This window comes from Talpa occidentalis, unplaced genomic scaffold (assembly GCF_014898055.3).
Source record: "Talpa occidentalis isolate TD23 unplaced genomic scaffold, MPIMG_talOcc4v2.1 talOcc4.9, whole genome shotgun sequence".
Lineage (NCBI taxonomy): Eukaryota > Metazoa > Chordata > Mammalia > Eulipotyphla > Talpidae > Talpa > Talpa occidentalis.
The window spans coordinates 95,545,867-95,558,745 of NW_023605305.1; the positions used below are offsets into that span (position 1 = coordinate 95,545,867).

Sequence of the window (12,879 nt, forward strand, 5' to 3'; positions counted from 1 at the left end):
CATCCTTAAGGCTATTTACCCAGATCCCTGGTGGATAGAAATAGAAATCAATTCTTGCTTCAAAGTATTCTGCAGCTGACCTGATGACGCAGCAACACAAAATTTTATTTTAGCATGTTGACAACCAAATTCAAGTAAATTTAGGTCCAAATTTATAGAACTGGATGGATGAGGTTCACAATCTGATGTTATGATTAATGCTTATACTCATGCTTCCTTTTGGGCAACTTGATACAGGAAGTCGGTTTTTAAAATAATTATTTTCGGGCCTCCCCAGTGGCTCAGCGGTTGAGTGCTGGGTTACGAAGCTGCCCACGGCCTCTGCGGCGCCAGTTCGATCCCCGGCTGCTCCCCGGCCACCGGAGGAGGGTCCCACATGGCGCGCAGACCTCTCCTGCCGCCCGCTGCTCCCCTCAGCAGTGTACTTCGGTCCTTCTGCCTGCTCTGCCTCCTGCTCTGGCTCTGGTGAATTCTCTCACCCTCCCGCGCTTCTGACTGTACCCAGTGCATGTATAAACAAACAAAACAAACAAACAAACAAACAAATAAATAAATAAATAAAACCTGCCTCTATAAAAAAAAAATTTTAAATAAATAAAATAATTATTTTCTAATATTTGAGGATAAGAAACAGTTCATTTGGGGGGTGTGCCCTTTTTTAATAAATTGTGGCTGTATTTTGAAAAAATAAAAGTTCTTATCTTTAAAAGACGCATATCAAAACATGTATGGACTAGAAAAAAGGAGGTCTGATATTTACTTCAAAATAATGCCAGGGAAAGGGACAAGGTGGGAGCACAGAAAAAGCAGCGGTGCCCTGAGCTGATCAAGCCAGGAAGTTAGGACATGGGTCCATGGGGTAATTAAACCACTTGCTCTACCTTGCACATGTTTGACATTTCCTCTAACAACAAGACATTTTCAAGGAGCACTTTAAACTGCTCATCTTCACTCGTGAAATTTCAAAAGTTACCTGAAGGTGAAGATCTCGCCTTTCAAGTCCTGCGCTGGGTTCTCCTGGATGACGTCCTGGGTCAGGGGTGAGTGGTGGCGCAGGGATTTGGAGTGGGGCAGGGTCCCCATGTGACTGTAGCTGTCACACGACCGAATGGGAGGAGGGCCCTTCTTCTTGCGCGGAAGGGTGCCGTGTATGGACACGTCTTGATAGGCATCTGCACGGTGCTCAGCGAGAGGGGACTTGCTGCTCAGAAGGTCCATGGACGAGGCCAGGGGGAACTGGTGATTCACGGGCATGTTTCTGGGAAGGCTGGCAAACTTTCCCGCAGCCATGCCTCCCAACTCTAAGGGGGGAAAGAAAAGAGTGATGGTGTAAATCTAAGATAATCCTAAAAAGTGACTTCCCACCCACAAAATGAAACAGACTGCAGAACAAAGGGGTGCTTCACGGAGCATTAAAAGACAAACATTCAATGGCATCCCTAGTAAAATTTACTATGAATGGGAAGTTTACTCATTTCCCCCCTCCCTTTTTTTTTTTTTTTAAAGGAGCTACAGAGGCATTCTCCAGGGCAAGCAGCTGATCTTTCAATAGAAAAGAGCAAACCAAAAAAAAATAAAATAAAATAAAGAAAGAAAAGAGCAAACACACCTCAGAGCCCTAGAAGACTATGAGCTACTTTATATTATTTCAGATGACTGAGGCTGCTGAGAAAACATGACTAACAAAAACAGATGACTGAGGTTGTACTCAAGGTTGTAGTCACAAATGCCATATAAAAAATGTTCTAAATATACTAAATAATTAGTTCACATATTCCCACCCCCACCCCCCGTAAATGATAAGAACAGGCGGAGATGGTTAGAATTCCTTAACTCCTGGGACAGTCACTTGTGTTACCCAGAGTGACAGGGCTGGATTTTTCTGGCAAAGACCTGATGCTTATTAATAAATTAATGTTCTCTAATTAACGAAGATGGCCAGGGTCAGGAGGTGGGTCATTCCTCCATACATCAGTGGGCTCAGCTGCAGGGAAAAGATTGGGGATGGGGCTCCATGGACATTATCTCCCACTGGGATCTGGAACGTGCCTGCCAGCAGCAGTGCACACGGGAGCCTGGGCAGTCAGAGAAGAGTGGGAAGGGAGAAAAAGAAAGAAAAGGAAATAAAAGGATGGGGATGAGCAGGGAAAGAAAGGGAAAATAGCACATGAGGTCATATACAAAAGTAGCCCAACAATTGTTCCCAGCTGCAATCATTAGTAGAAATATTCACCCTGAGCATGGGTGAACATTTTGGGGGTCACTCCCATGACTCCCACAAGCAAACCTTGGTTTTGATGTAAGCCAAATTATGTAAGATATTTTAAAGGGCCAACCTATAAAGAAACAGGAGCCTGAATAAAAGCACTGCAAGTCCCTGGAGACAGGAAGGATCCAGAATCTGCACCACTAGTCATGGCATCAGACGGGTCTGGACAACACAGCAGTGTAACTAAGCACCATGCACTGACCTTCCTGGAGGCTGGTGAGAACACTGCTCTGCTCTGTTGTCTGTTCTCAAGCTTTGCAACCCCCTTCCTGACAGAACACGCTTCCACTGCAGTATGAACATCTGAGAGAAAACCATCAAGCTGCAATACTACTGCAGAGTCAGTTCCACAACAGACTGGGGGGCTTGGGATGTGGCCTGAAGACAAACAAGGCGCTGTGCAGAGTTAGAGTAAGTGGGCCTGCAAAGGAAACAAGTGGCAACAAAAACACACCCCATCCTCCAGCTGCCATCTGCAACAGAGAGAAACCAAAAGTACTGGCATCTGGGAGGAAGGAGACCCTCAGCTTCTGGAATACAAGCCCAGCCCTGTCCTCAGGACTTTGCCCAACTTGGGTGCTGACTGTGCTCATGCTGAGCGTTTCTCCTAATGCTAATTCCACTTCTAACGGGACCACACAGAAGGCCTGGCTCATAGCGGGTGAAGAACAATAGGACTGAGTCCCCATGCCGCCCCTCCCAGGTCTGGCCAGTACCTGGCACACTGTCAGCACTTGCTTAACATTAATCATGGTTATTAAAAAAAAAACAACCAAACTCCCTGGCCCTCCCTACCTGACCACCAGTGACATAAGATGACTAGGATTTCCTCATCCTACAAGCACACGCTCATACCTCCCCTCCCCACCAAAGGCTGTGAACATTCGCCTGCTCAAACCATCAACACCATGTTTCTTCCCAAGCAGACCTGGATCATTTCAACGAATCTCATGGGGAGGCCTAGACCACCCCACAGAGCCTTCACTACAAGGGCCACATTGCCACATGAGACTAGTTCCAGGCTGCTATGATGGACAAAAGCTACCCTGGCTCCTGTGTCTCCAGCAGCCTGTTGCCTCCATGCTTATCCCGGATCTACCTAGATTTCAAGATCGAGCAAAAATACTCTAGAATGTCCTTTGGCAAGTTATCCATACATCAGTCAATTCCCTAGCATTAAGGGAACATTAATACCTGCACTTCCTACCGTCAATCCAACCAAGATGTAAGTGCCTACTCCAACTAAGATACTTGGAGAAACAGAGATGCCTAAGCCCATGCCCCAACCATGAATTCTAACAGCAGATAACTGATCCACAGACACCCTTGACATGCTAGAGGAAAGAACAATTAATTCTGACAAAGGATAAGGGGAGGATCTCAGAGAGGGCATCACCACAGATGAGGGTTTTGAAAGGCTCACAAGTATAGGAAGAGCCTTCTGAGAGGATGTGCTATCAACAGCATGGGAGTGCCCCACAGGCTCTGGAAACAGTAAGTCACATGGAACGGCCCAAATTGAGAAGTTCAGAAGCATTTCCAGGAAGAAGCACAGCTTAGGACCAGATCATGAAGTTCTTCAAGGCTGTGCCAAGGTGTCTGGACTTGACTTAAAGTGCTAGAGAAGATGAGGAGAGATAGAATCCAGTGTGTGTCCAGGCAGGTTGCTCTGGTAATTCTGCAGGTGAGAGAGGGAGGTGGGAAGATCATCAGGCTGATGGCAACAAGCCTACAGCAAGGTCGGGTAAGGAACTTTAACCCAGCAGCAGCCAGGGAAGGGGAGAAGAGTGAAGGGCTAGGAGCCTGGAGCCTCTGGCTGGAGAATGGGGCAATGCTGTAATTTGGCAAGTCAAGTGACAGGACCCCTGGGGAGGGCGGGTAACAAGCTCCCCACTGGAGCTTTGAGCATGAAGTACCGGGGGTACAGCTTGGTCTAGGGGGTTAACTATCAATGTGTGCAATGAGGAGCCAGGACACGACATAGTTTTAAGACTCATCAACCTAAAGGGAATATTTAAACCAGAGAGTAGATTCCTTAACTTGTTATTATCAGATATGATAACAGATGTGAAAGTACCTCTTAAACTGTCAAGAAGCATACAATATCCACGAATTATATTCCTGCTCTCTCTCACCATGCCCGTGTCAAGTCTATGAGGACCAAAGCAAGCAATGAGTTCTGAAAACTTACAGTGGTGGTTCTCAGCCAGGCCGAACATAAGGATCCTCTGGGAAACTTAAAATTCCAACACCCACGCTGATCCAGACCAATGAAATCAGAATTTCAGTGTGTAGGGTCCTGGCATTGGTTTTTTTTTTTTTAAAGCTACCCAGTACTGCCCAATGTAGAACACGGGTTGAGAGCCAGTGGCTAGGTGAGTGTCTTTGGTACAGAGTAACTGATGCTCAGATTTGTCTACCCAGGCAACAAAATGGAATGATAAGGAAGATGTGTCACTTGGTTAATAAAAGCATTCATTCATTCTGCTATTCAACACACATTTACGGAGAGCCTCCAACATAGTGAGCGCGGTGTTGGGGACCATGTCAGACTGTCCTCAGGAGGTTAACACGATACAACAGAAGCACAGTGTAACAAATGGCCCGAAGTGTTGGCAATTCCCAGGGGAGCACACAACAGCACAGCCTTTTCAATGTAGTCAACCCTCCCCTGAGGAAGGGCTACTGACCTGAAGAATAGAAAGCAGAGTCTAGTAACTGGAGGGAGATCATGCAAGCTGAAATTTCCAGAGAGATTTCAGCTATAGATAAATCGGGGTTCCGCGGCAGTTCACTGCCTCTAACTTGGGACTCTCCCCCATTACAATGCTGCCTTGCCCTGGGTTTCAGCACTTGGAAAGGTTGGCTCAGTCCTGAGCCCTGGGTCAAGCCTGAGTGGGTCCAACATCAGGGCAGTGGGCCCGGGCCAGACATGTTACTTCAAAAGACAAAACAAACTAAAGGTGAAGTTAAGAGAAGGGGGACTAGGGGTAGAAGGTGCTCATTTGCAACTGCTGGGGTCATACCGACTCCAAGTGCTTGGAGGAAATCCAAGAGGTGAAAGTACATGCTGTATAGCCACCTGCCCTATGTGATGGCTAGCATGGTAAGACAGGATCTCATGGGCCTCCATGGGGTTAAGCAACACACTATGAAGCAATCCGCAGCCTCTGCAGCCCGAGTTCAATCCCCTGCCGGACAGGAAAATACCCACATGGCACAGCAGACCTCTCTGGTCTCGCCGGCTGCTCCCCTCAGCATTGTGTTCTAGTCAGCCTGCCTATTCTGTTCCTCACTCTGTTTCTGGTGAATCCTCTCACCTACTCCCAACCCAGGCATCTCTGGCCTGTACCCGAGCTCTTGGAGGCATAAATAATCTTTAAAAAATAAAAATTAAAAAAGAGAATCTCAGATTCAAATGCCTTCATTATTCCAGATAAAGAACATCAATAGTCATTCACATAAATATATTCTCTGAGGGCTTACAGTGTACCAAGGCTAAGGATATAATGAACTAGACAAGGCCCTACTCTCATGGAACCTACTCTGGGATGGAAGTTCAACCATAGACAAGAACACAAACTAGGGAGTAGCTCAGCTGCAAATGTACTGAAGAACATAAAACAGAATGAAAAGCTAGACCATGGGGATGAGGATGTAGGACTATTTTAGAGCAGAGTGATCGGGATGGCCTCTTTGAAGAGGTAACAATGACGTGAGACTCCACTCCCCCACCAACCCCCACCCCCAGAATAAACTTGCAGTGGGAAAACACTGTTGAAGAGCAGGGCCCAAACCCAAGTCTCCAGTGTCTGGCTCTCATTTTTCCTCCATTTGGAGATGTCTGTTTCCACACCCCTAGTCATATTCTTTTTTTTAAGATTTTTATTTAGTTATGCATACGAGATCTGGAGTGTAGGTCAGAGGTGTGGAGTGAGAGGATTCACCAGAGATGGAGTGGGGAGCAGAACCGGTGGATCTACTGAAATACACTGCTGAGGGGAGCAGCAGGCGAGACTGGAGAGGTCTGCTGCGCCATGTGGGTAGCTCCCTGGCCAGGGTTGCAACTCATGCTGCAGTGGCTGGTGATGTATCACTTGATTCCATAAAATCAAAGCAGATATGTTTCAGAGTCAGATCCCTCTCTGCCACTGACTTACTAGTTGTATGGCAGGGAACAAGTAACTCAAACTCTGACCATCAGCTCCTCAATTAACAGTACCTATTGCGTTGCGGTACTTGTGAAAATATATGTGATCCATGTATGGAAAGCCCTTGACACACAGCAAGCACTCAGTCTATAGCTTGTTTTTTTTTTTTTTAACTGTAAAATTGGAGGAACTTTTTCTCTTTTTTCAATTTATGGTGTACTATTTAACCAATCTATCCAAAATATTCTTTTCAACAGAAATCAAAATGAAAATTATTGAGCTGTTTTACATTCTTTCTCATGTTAAGTCTTTGGAATCTGGTGAGTACTCCACTTACAGCACATCTCAACTCAAACTCTCCACATCGCTTTTAATGGTGTTAGATCTTTGCTCTCCCATATATGTACATGTTCCACTCACCCTCCACCAAACCATCCGTGCCAATACCCCCCTGCTACCCTTCTCGCCCCCCTTCTCTCTGGTCCCTTCTAAGCAGGGCAGGGACCTGTCTTCTTGCTTGTCATTGTGTCCCTATTACAAGGAGCATTCACTAACGAAATCATTGTTTCTTGGGCCTCCCTGGTGGCGCAAGGGGTCAAGTCAGCACTATGAAGCTATCGGCAGTCACTGCAGCACAAGTTCGATCCCTGGCCAGGGAGCTGACCCCATGGCACAGCAGACCTCTCCTGTCTTTCCCGCTGCTCCCCTCAGCAGTGTATTTCAGTCAATCTTCTTGTTCTGTTCCTCACTCTGTCTCTGGTGGGTCTTCTCACACACACCCTCTACCCCCCACACCTTTGGCCTGTATCCCAGCTCTTGTATGCGTAAATTTATAAATCTTTAAAAAAGAAATCATTGCTTCTGGGGATGACTGCAGTCAGAAAAGATGAGGCAAACGTTTTTAACCTACAGCAACAGAAATAAACACGCCAAACCAAGCAGGACACAGACACCGATGTCAGCTTTCAAAGAAAAGCTCAGGTGAGACTTTGGCCATCTGACTTCACTTCTCTCTACTGCGCAGGTAAAGATGTCCTTTCTTGGTCTAATACCACATTCTCAAATACATACAAAGGTCAAAGACTCTGTATCTTGATGTGAAAATATGAGACTCATGTGAACGTTCAGAGTTGAAATCATTATCAGGGTCAAGGAGCCTAACAAGCTTCAAATCAAGGAGCAACCTTCCTGACCTGGCCAGTGGCTGTGATTTGAAATACCCATAAAAAAGGCAAAACACTTACTATACAAAGACAGTAATGACGTCCGCTAAAGTAGAGGCAGAGATAAGCAGCCCACTAGTTTTACTTCTGAAATAAGACACACCTGACCCTTGAACAAGGGTGGTGAGTGAAGCTAACCCTCCCAGTTGAAGATCTGGTGTAACTTGTGAGTCTCCCAAAACAGACCCACAGTAGTCACTTGCTATTCACAGGGAATAGGTTTCAGGAACCACCTCCCTATCCCAAAGTCCAGGGATACTTATGTCTCCCACATTCTGCCCTCTGTATTTGGGTTTCCTCATTACACAGTAGCCAGTGGTTGAACCCTTGAATTCAGACTCCAGCAGTTCAACCCCATGTTGTTCAAGGATTAAACTGTATTCGTCATCTGGTAAGGGTTTTAAGAACTTTCTAGCATATTTTAAACACTGGCAATGTCATTGCCTCCACTGCCTCATTATGACCATGACAGAGAATTTACAGTGTGGATCTGTAATTTCATATCTTCTCTGCAGTCCAACTGGGAGAGGAAATGAAACAATAGCACATATAAAATTGGCGAATCCACTTAGAATTAAGTTTTGCTTGGGTTTAGGAATTAAGAATATCCCTTTATTTTTGAAGCAACCTTATGAAGTCTAGCCAAATGACTGAAGTATGAATAATTCTTCCACAGATTGTATTTCAAGCAACCCAGCACAGGATTTACATGATAAGGTTCTAAAGATTAGCATGTATTTGACAAGCAGCCCTTTCTAAACGAAAAGAAGATTGAGATCTTGGTGAGTCATCCTGGAAATGTCAGATTTCTCAGCCACAGTTGTAGAGAAAGTTGGAGTGAGGGGAGCCCTGGCACAGGACACCTGTCAGGTTATATATATTCCATCCGCCCCTTGTACAACCACTTGGCCTGTGGCTTCCACGTTAACTTAACAGCCCCTTCTTACTGAGAACTTCGCTCAGTCTCCCAGTGCGCTCGGAGCACCAAGGCGCAGTCCTTGGCAACTAGCAGGGAGATTATCCTCTCAAACTGACCTTCTCTCCCGCCCAAATATTTCTCTTGCAGAGATCTGGACAGCCTTGATAGATAAGAGCCAAGATTTGAAAGAGACTCTGCACCCTTGGCTCTGTGTTCTATCTCGGCTAATAGCTTTGGGGGAAAAGCAGACGGGGATTGGGGAAAAAACGGTCTTCCCTTCGCACCTGGCTTCAAGTGAATTAACACCCAAATCAGACTTTTCCAGCCCCAATACCGAGGCACGACCCATGGTGTGATCACAGAACACAACGCCTTGCCAGCTGCTTCGGAGCCCACTCGACCTCCCCCCACGAGTGCCTACACCTGGTCCAACTTCAAAGCGGCGGCAGCCTCAGCTGGTAGAAAACAGGGGGCCGAGGTCGAACCTCCTTCCCGTAGCGCCCATCACCCCTCCTTCCCAGGCCCTCACCTCCCCTTCTCAGCCCGCCCGACGCAGCGAGCGCACACAACACTATTCATTCTTCCTCAACAAAAGGAGGGGAGAGATGTTGTCAACAATTACAGGGGAGCCTCCTTCGCGTTCTTCGCAAACTTTTAAGAGCCAGACCACCGGAGAAACTCACCTCCTCCGAGCCCAGCGCTACCAGCCCAGCCCCTGGACCCGCGCGCCCCCGACTCCCACCGGCCTCCAGGCAGAGCTGGACCGAGCCGGAGCGGGGGAGGGGGCAGAGCCGCCCGAACCCGCAAGGGGGGTCGCGAGAGCCAGTGCCCGGGAAGCTGCCGCTCCAGAGCCCGGAGAAAGATGCTCGCGCTAGTCGCCGAGCGCCGCCCGCCAGGGGCCACGTCTGGGGAACCCTCGTCGTCCCGCAGCCGCGAGGGCGCAAATCCCGTCCCCCCTTAAGCCACTCCCGCCCCAAACGCCAATTCTGCTGGGGGTTGGGGGTGCGCGCCGGTTCAAGGTTCCCCAGAGCCCAGCAATCTCCAGCAAACTTCTCAGCGGGCCCTCCACGCGGAGGCGCCGCACCCCCCGCGGGACGCTGGGCGCGCGGCCGAAACTCACCACGCGCTGCGCCCGACGCCGGGGCGCTCCCGCGGGGGTTCAGGGGCGCTACACCGTCCACCCCGCGCCGCGCCGGCTCCCGGGGCAGAGGCAGCTCATGGTCGGCGGGGCGCGCCGAGAAGCCCGCGTGCGGCTCCCGCTCTGGCTCCGGCGCCGGCAGCTGCTGGCGCGGCTCTGAGCGAGCGGCGCGCACTCGGGCCCTCAACTGGTGATTTGCGGCTTGGCGGCCCCACCCCGGCGAGCCGATTCGCGAGGCTTCGCGGAACCCCCCCTCGATATTTACATGCGCTGACCTCGCCTGGCCCTCCTCTAACCCGACTTCAGAATTTCGCTCTCCTGGAGAAGCCTGCCCGTCTTAAAAGACAAACCCCCCTCAATCCACTCCTCCCCCTTCCCCAGCGTTATTTAATTACCCAGTGGATCTGCTTTGCTCCCCTGCAGACACCTGGTTGGGTTTCCGTTTAATTGACTTTGATGGGACAAAGACCCAGGTACGGCAAACGACAAGCCATGGAAAGGCAAATCAGTCACACCTGCCTGGACGTACTGAAAGCAAAGTGCGACGTGGATTTGCTTTGCAGTGCTAGGTGGCTAGGTGAGGTGAAAAACTGCAGCCTACTATCAGATGTCACCTTAGATAGCTATAGAAATAGTAACTGGCGGGCCTCTCCAGTGGCGCAGTGGTTGAGCGCTGGGTTGCGAAGCTGCCCGCAGCCTCTGCAGCGACGGTTCGATCCCCGGCTGCTCCCCGGCCACCGGAGGAGGGTCCCACATGGTGCGCAGACCTCTCCTGCCGCCCGCTGCTCCCCTCAGCAGTGTACTTCGGTCCTTCTGCCTGCTCTGCTCCCCGCTCTGGCTCTGGTGAATTCTCTCACCCTCCCGCGCTTCTGACTGTACCCAGTGCTTGTATAAATAAATAAATAAATAAATAAATCTTTAAAAAAAAAAAAAAAAAAAAGAAATAGTAACTGGCAACAAGGATAGACAAACTAACCACCAGAATAAAGTCCAGACACAGAGCAACAGTATACGGGCACTTGATTTATGTGCAAGATGGTGATGTGATGCACTGGGTGATGTGATGTCTGTCTTTCAAGAAATAATGGTGCATCAACTGAATACCCACAGAGACAAAAGAAGGGCCTGGATCCCCTACCTCATACGATACCAGAAAATGATAAAGCAAAACTATCCAAAGTAAATATAAAAAATGTATTCATTATCACGAGGGTATTCATTATCACGAGGTAGGTAAAGCCCTCTTAAACACAAATAGTAGTAACTATTTGTTAAGATTAAGAACACCTGTTCATCAAGAGCACCATTATTGAGAAGGCAAACCACAGAGTGAGAAACCATGATTGGAGCAGATATACCCAAAAAAGGGCTTGTAATGGCAACATATAAAAAGCACGTAGAAATCAGCATGAAAAAAGCAGAAAATCCAATTGAAAATAGGCAGAAGATTTCAACAGGCATTTTTTCAAGAGGGAATAGTCATGTCTCCAAAAAGCCAATGAACCCATGTAAAGGTTCTCAATTTATGAATCATTCCGGAACTGCAAATTGAAATACAATGTGAGCTCACCTCACATCCACCAGAATGGTTAAAATTAGGAAACGATAACACTTTAGAAACCTCTTTGGCATTTTATAATAAAACTAAATGAACATGTAGCCTGGGATCCAGAAATACCATCCCTAGGAGGTGTGTGTGTGTGTGTGTGTGTGTGTGTGTGTGTGTAGGGTAAGTGAAAAATTATCAAGCTTTCCGCCCTCCCACCATTAGCATTAATGATGGATCCTTGCTGTCCTGCGTGCATGCCTGATGGCGGACTCCTGGATTAGGGTGAGGGCATGCATAGGTGGGAACACCTGGACTGAGACACTGGGCGTCTCAGGGAAGCCAGGAGTAGAATGAGAACAGCAGAATGAGAGAAGAACCAGCAGAGCAGCAAAGGAAAAACAGAGGCCATGAGAGCACACCAGAGAGCCCAGAAAGAGTGAAGACTAGTGGAGGGCTGGGAGACCTGTCAGCCTCTGGGCCTCCCAGCCTCCTAGCACCCCTGCCTTGTAAAAAGCTCAATAAATGCCTGAAAAGCCACCGAGGGCTCTGGAACTCTCCTTTACCCATCTGCCCAGATCATAGAAATCATACTCTGTGCCTTCCTGGCATTACAGAGAGAGAGAGAGAGAGAGAGAGAGAGAGAGAGAGAGAGAGAGAGAGAGAGAGAGAGAGAGAATCTCCAAATAGAAGTGTATGTACATATTCCACAAAAAAGTGTAAAAATGTTTATAACATCTCTCTTTATAACAGCCCCAAGAAACAACTCAAATGCCCATCAGTGGAAAAGAGAGAAACTGTGTGGAAAACCATATAGTAATAAGAATGAATGAATCACATTACACTTAATAGGATGTTTGACTGTCACAAATTTGATGCTGAGTGAAAGGTGGACACAATGGTTCCACTGACAAAAACTTCATAAGTAGTCAAAACAGATCTGTGATATTTGATGAATACAGTGGTTATCTTGAGGGTCTTAAGACACAAAGTGGTAGAAAGAGTCCAGATATTGTTCTGGGTGCTGGTAATAATCTAGTTCTTGATCCAGATGTTGGTTACATAGATGTGTCCTATTTCATAAAATTTAACTTTCTTTCAATTAATGAAAACTAACTTGTGCATTGCTCTGAAGATAAGTTTTATTTCAATAAAATTTTTTTAGTTGTGCCATGTTGGGTATATTTCACATCATTTTCATCCCCCTAAGAAAGAACTATTGGCAAGTACATAAGATAACTATTGGCAAATATATAAGAATGAATCTCTACATTTTTTAATGGGTGTTTTATGGGTTGGTCTTTATCTTTTTACATTATTTTTTTGTTGGCTTTCCCCAACTTATTATTTTTTTAAAAAGGAACCTTCCTATTTTATTTACCTGTACATTCACTCATTTATTTTTTTTTTATAGAGAGGCATGTTTATTTATTTATTTGTTTGTTTGTTTTGCTCATACATGCACTGGGTACAGTCAGAAGCGCGGGAGGGCGAGAGAATTCACCAGAGCCAGAGCGGGGAGCAGAGCAGGCAGAAGGACCGAAGTACACTGCTGAGGGGAGCAGCGGGCGGGTCTGCGCGCCATGTGGGACCCTCCTCCAGTGGCCGGGGAGCAGCCGGGGATCGAACCGTT

The 12,879-nt window shown here is 47.4% G+C and overlaps 1 protein-coding gene across 1 annotated transcript in view; it reads right to left on the reverse strand.

Annotated features, from left to right (window-relative positions):
* BCAR3 (BCAR3 adaptor protein, NSP family member) overlaps nt 1–9,743 on the reverse strand; it is a 106,567-nt gene extending 96,824 nt beyond the window's left edge. The window contains exons 1-2 of the mRNA XM_037500291.2: nt 9,683–9,743; nt 974–1,301 (exon numbers count right to left, since the gene is read on the reverse strand). Coding sequence (XP_037356188.1) covers nt 974–1,290 — 317 coding nt within the window. The 5' untranslated portion in view covers nt 1,291–1,301; nt 9,683–9,743. The remainder of the gene's footprint in view (nt 1–973; nt 1,302–9,682) is intronic.
* Nucleotides 9,744–12,879: the final 3,136 nt, after the last annotated feature.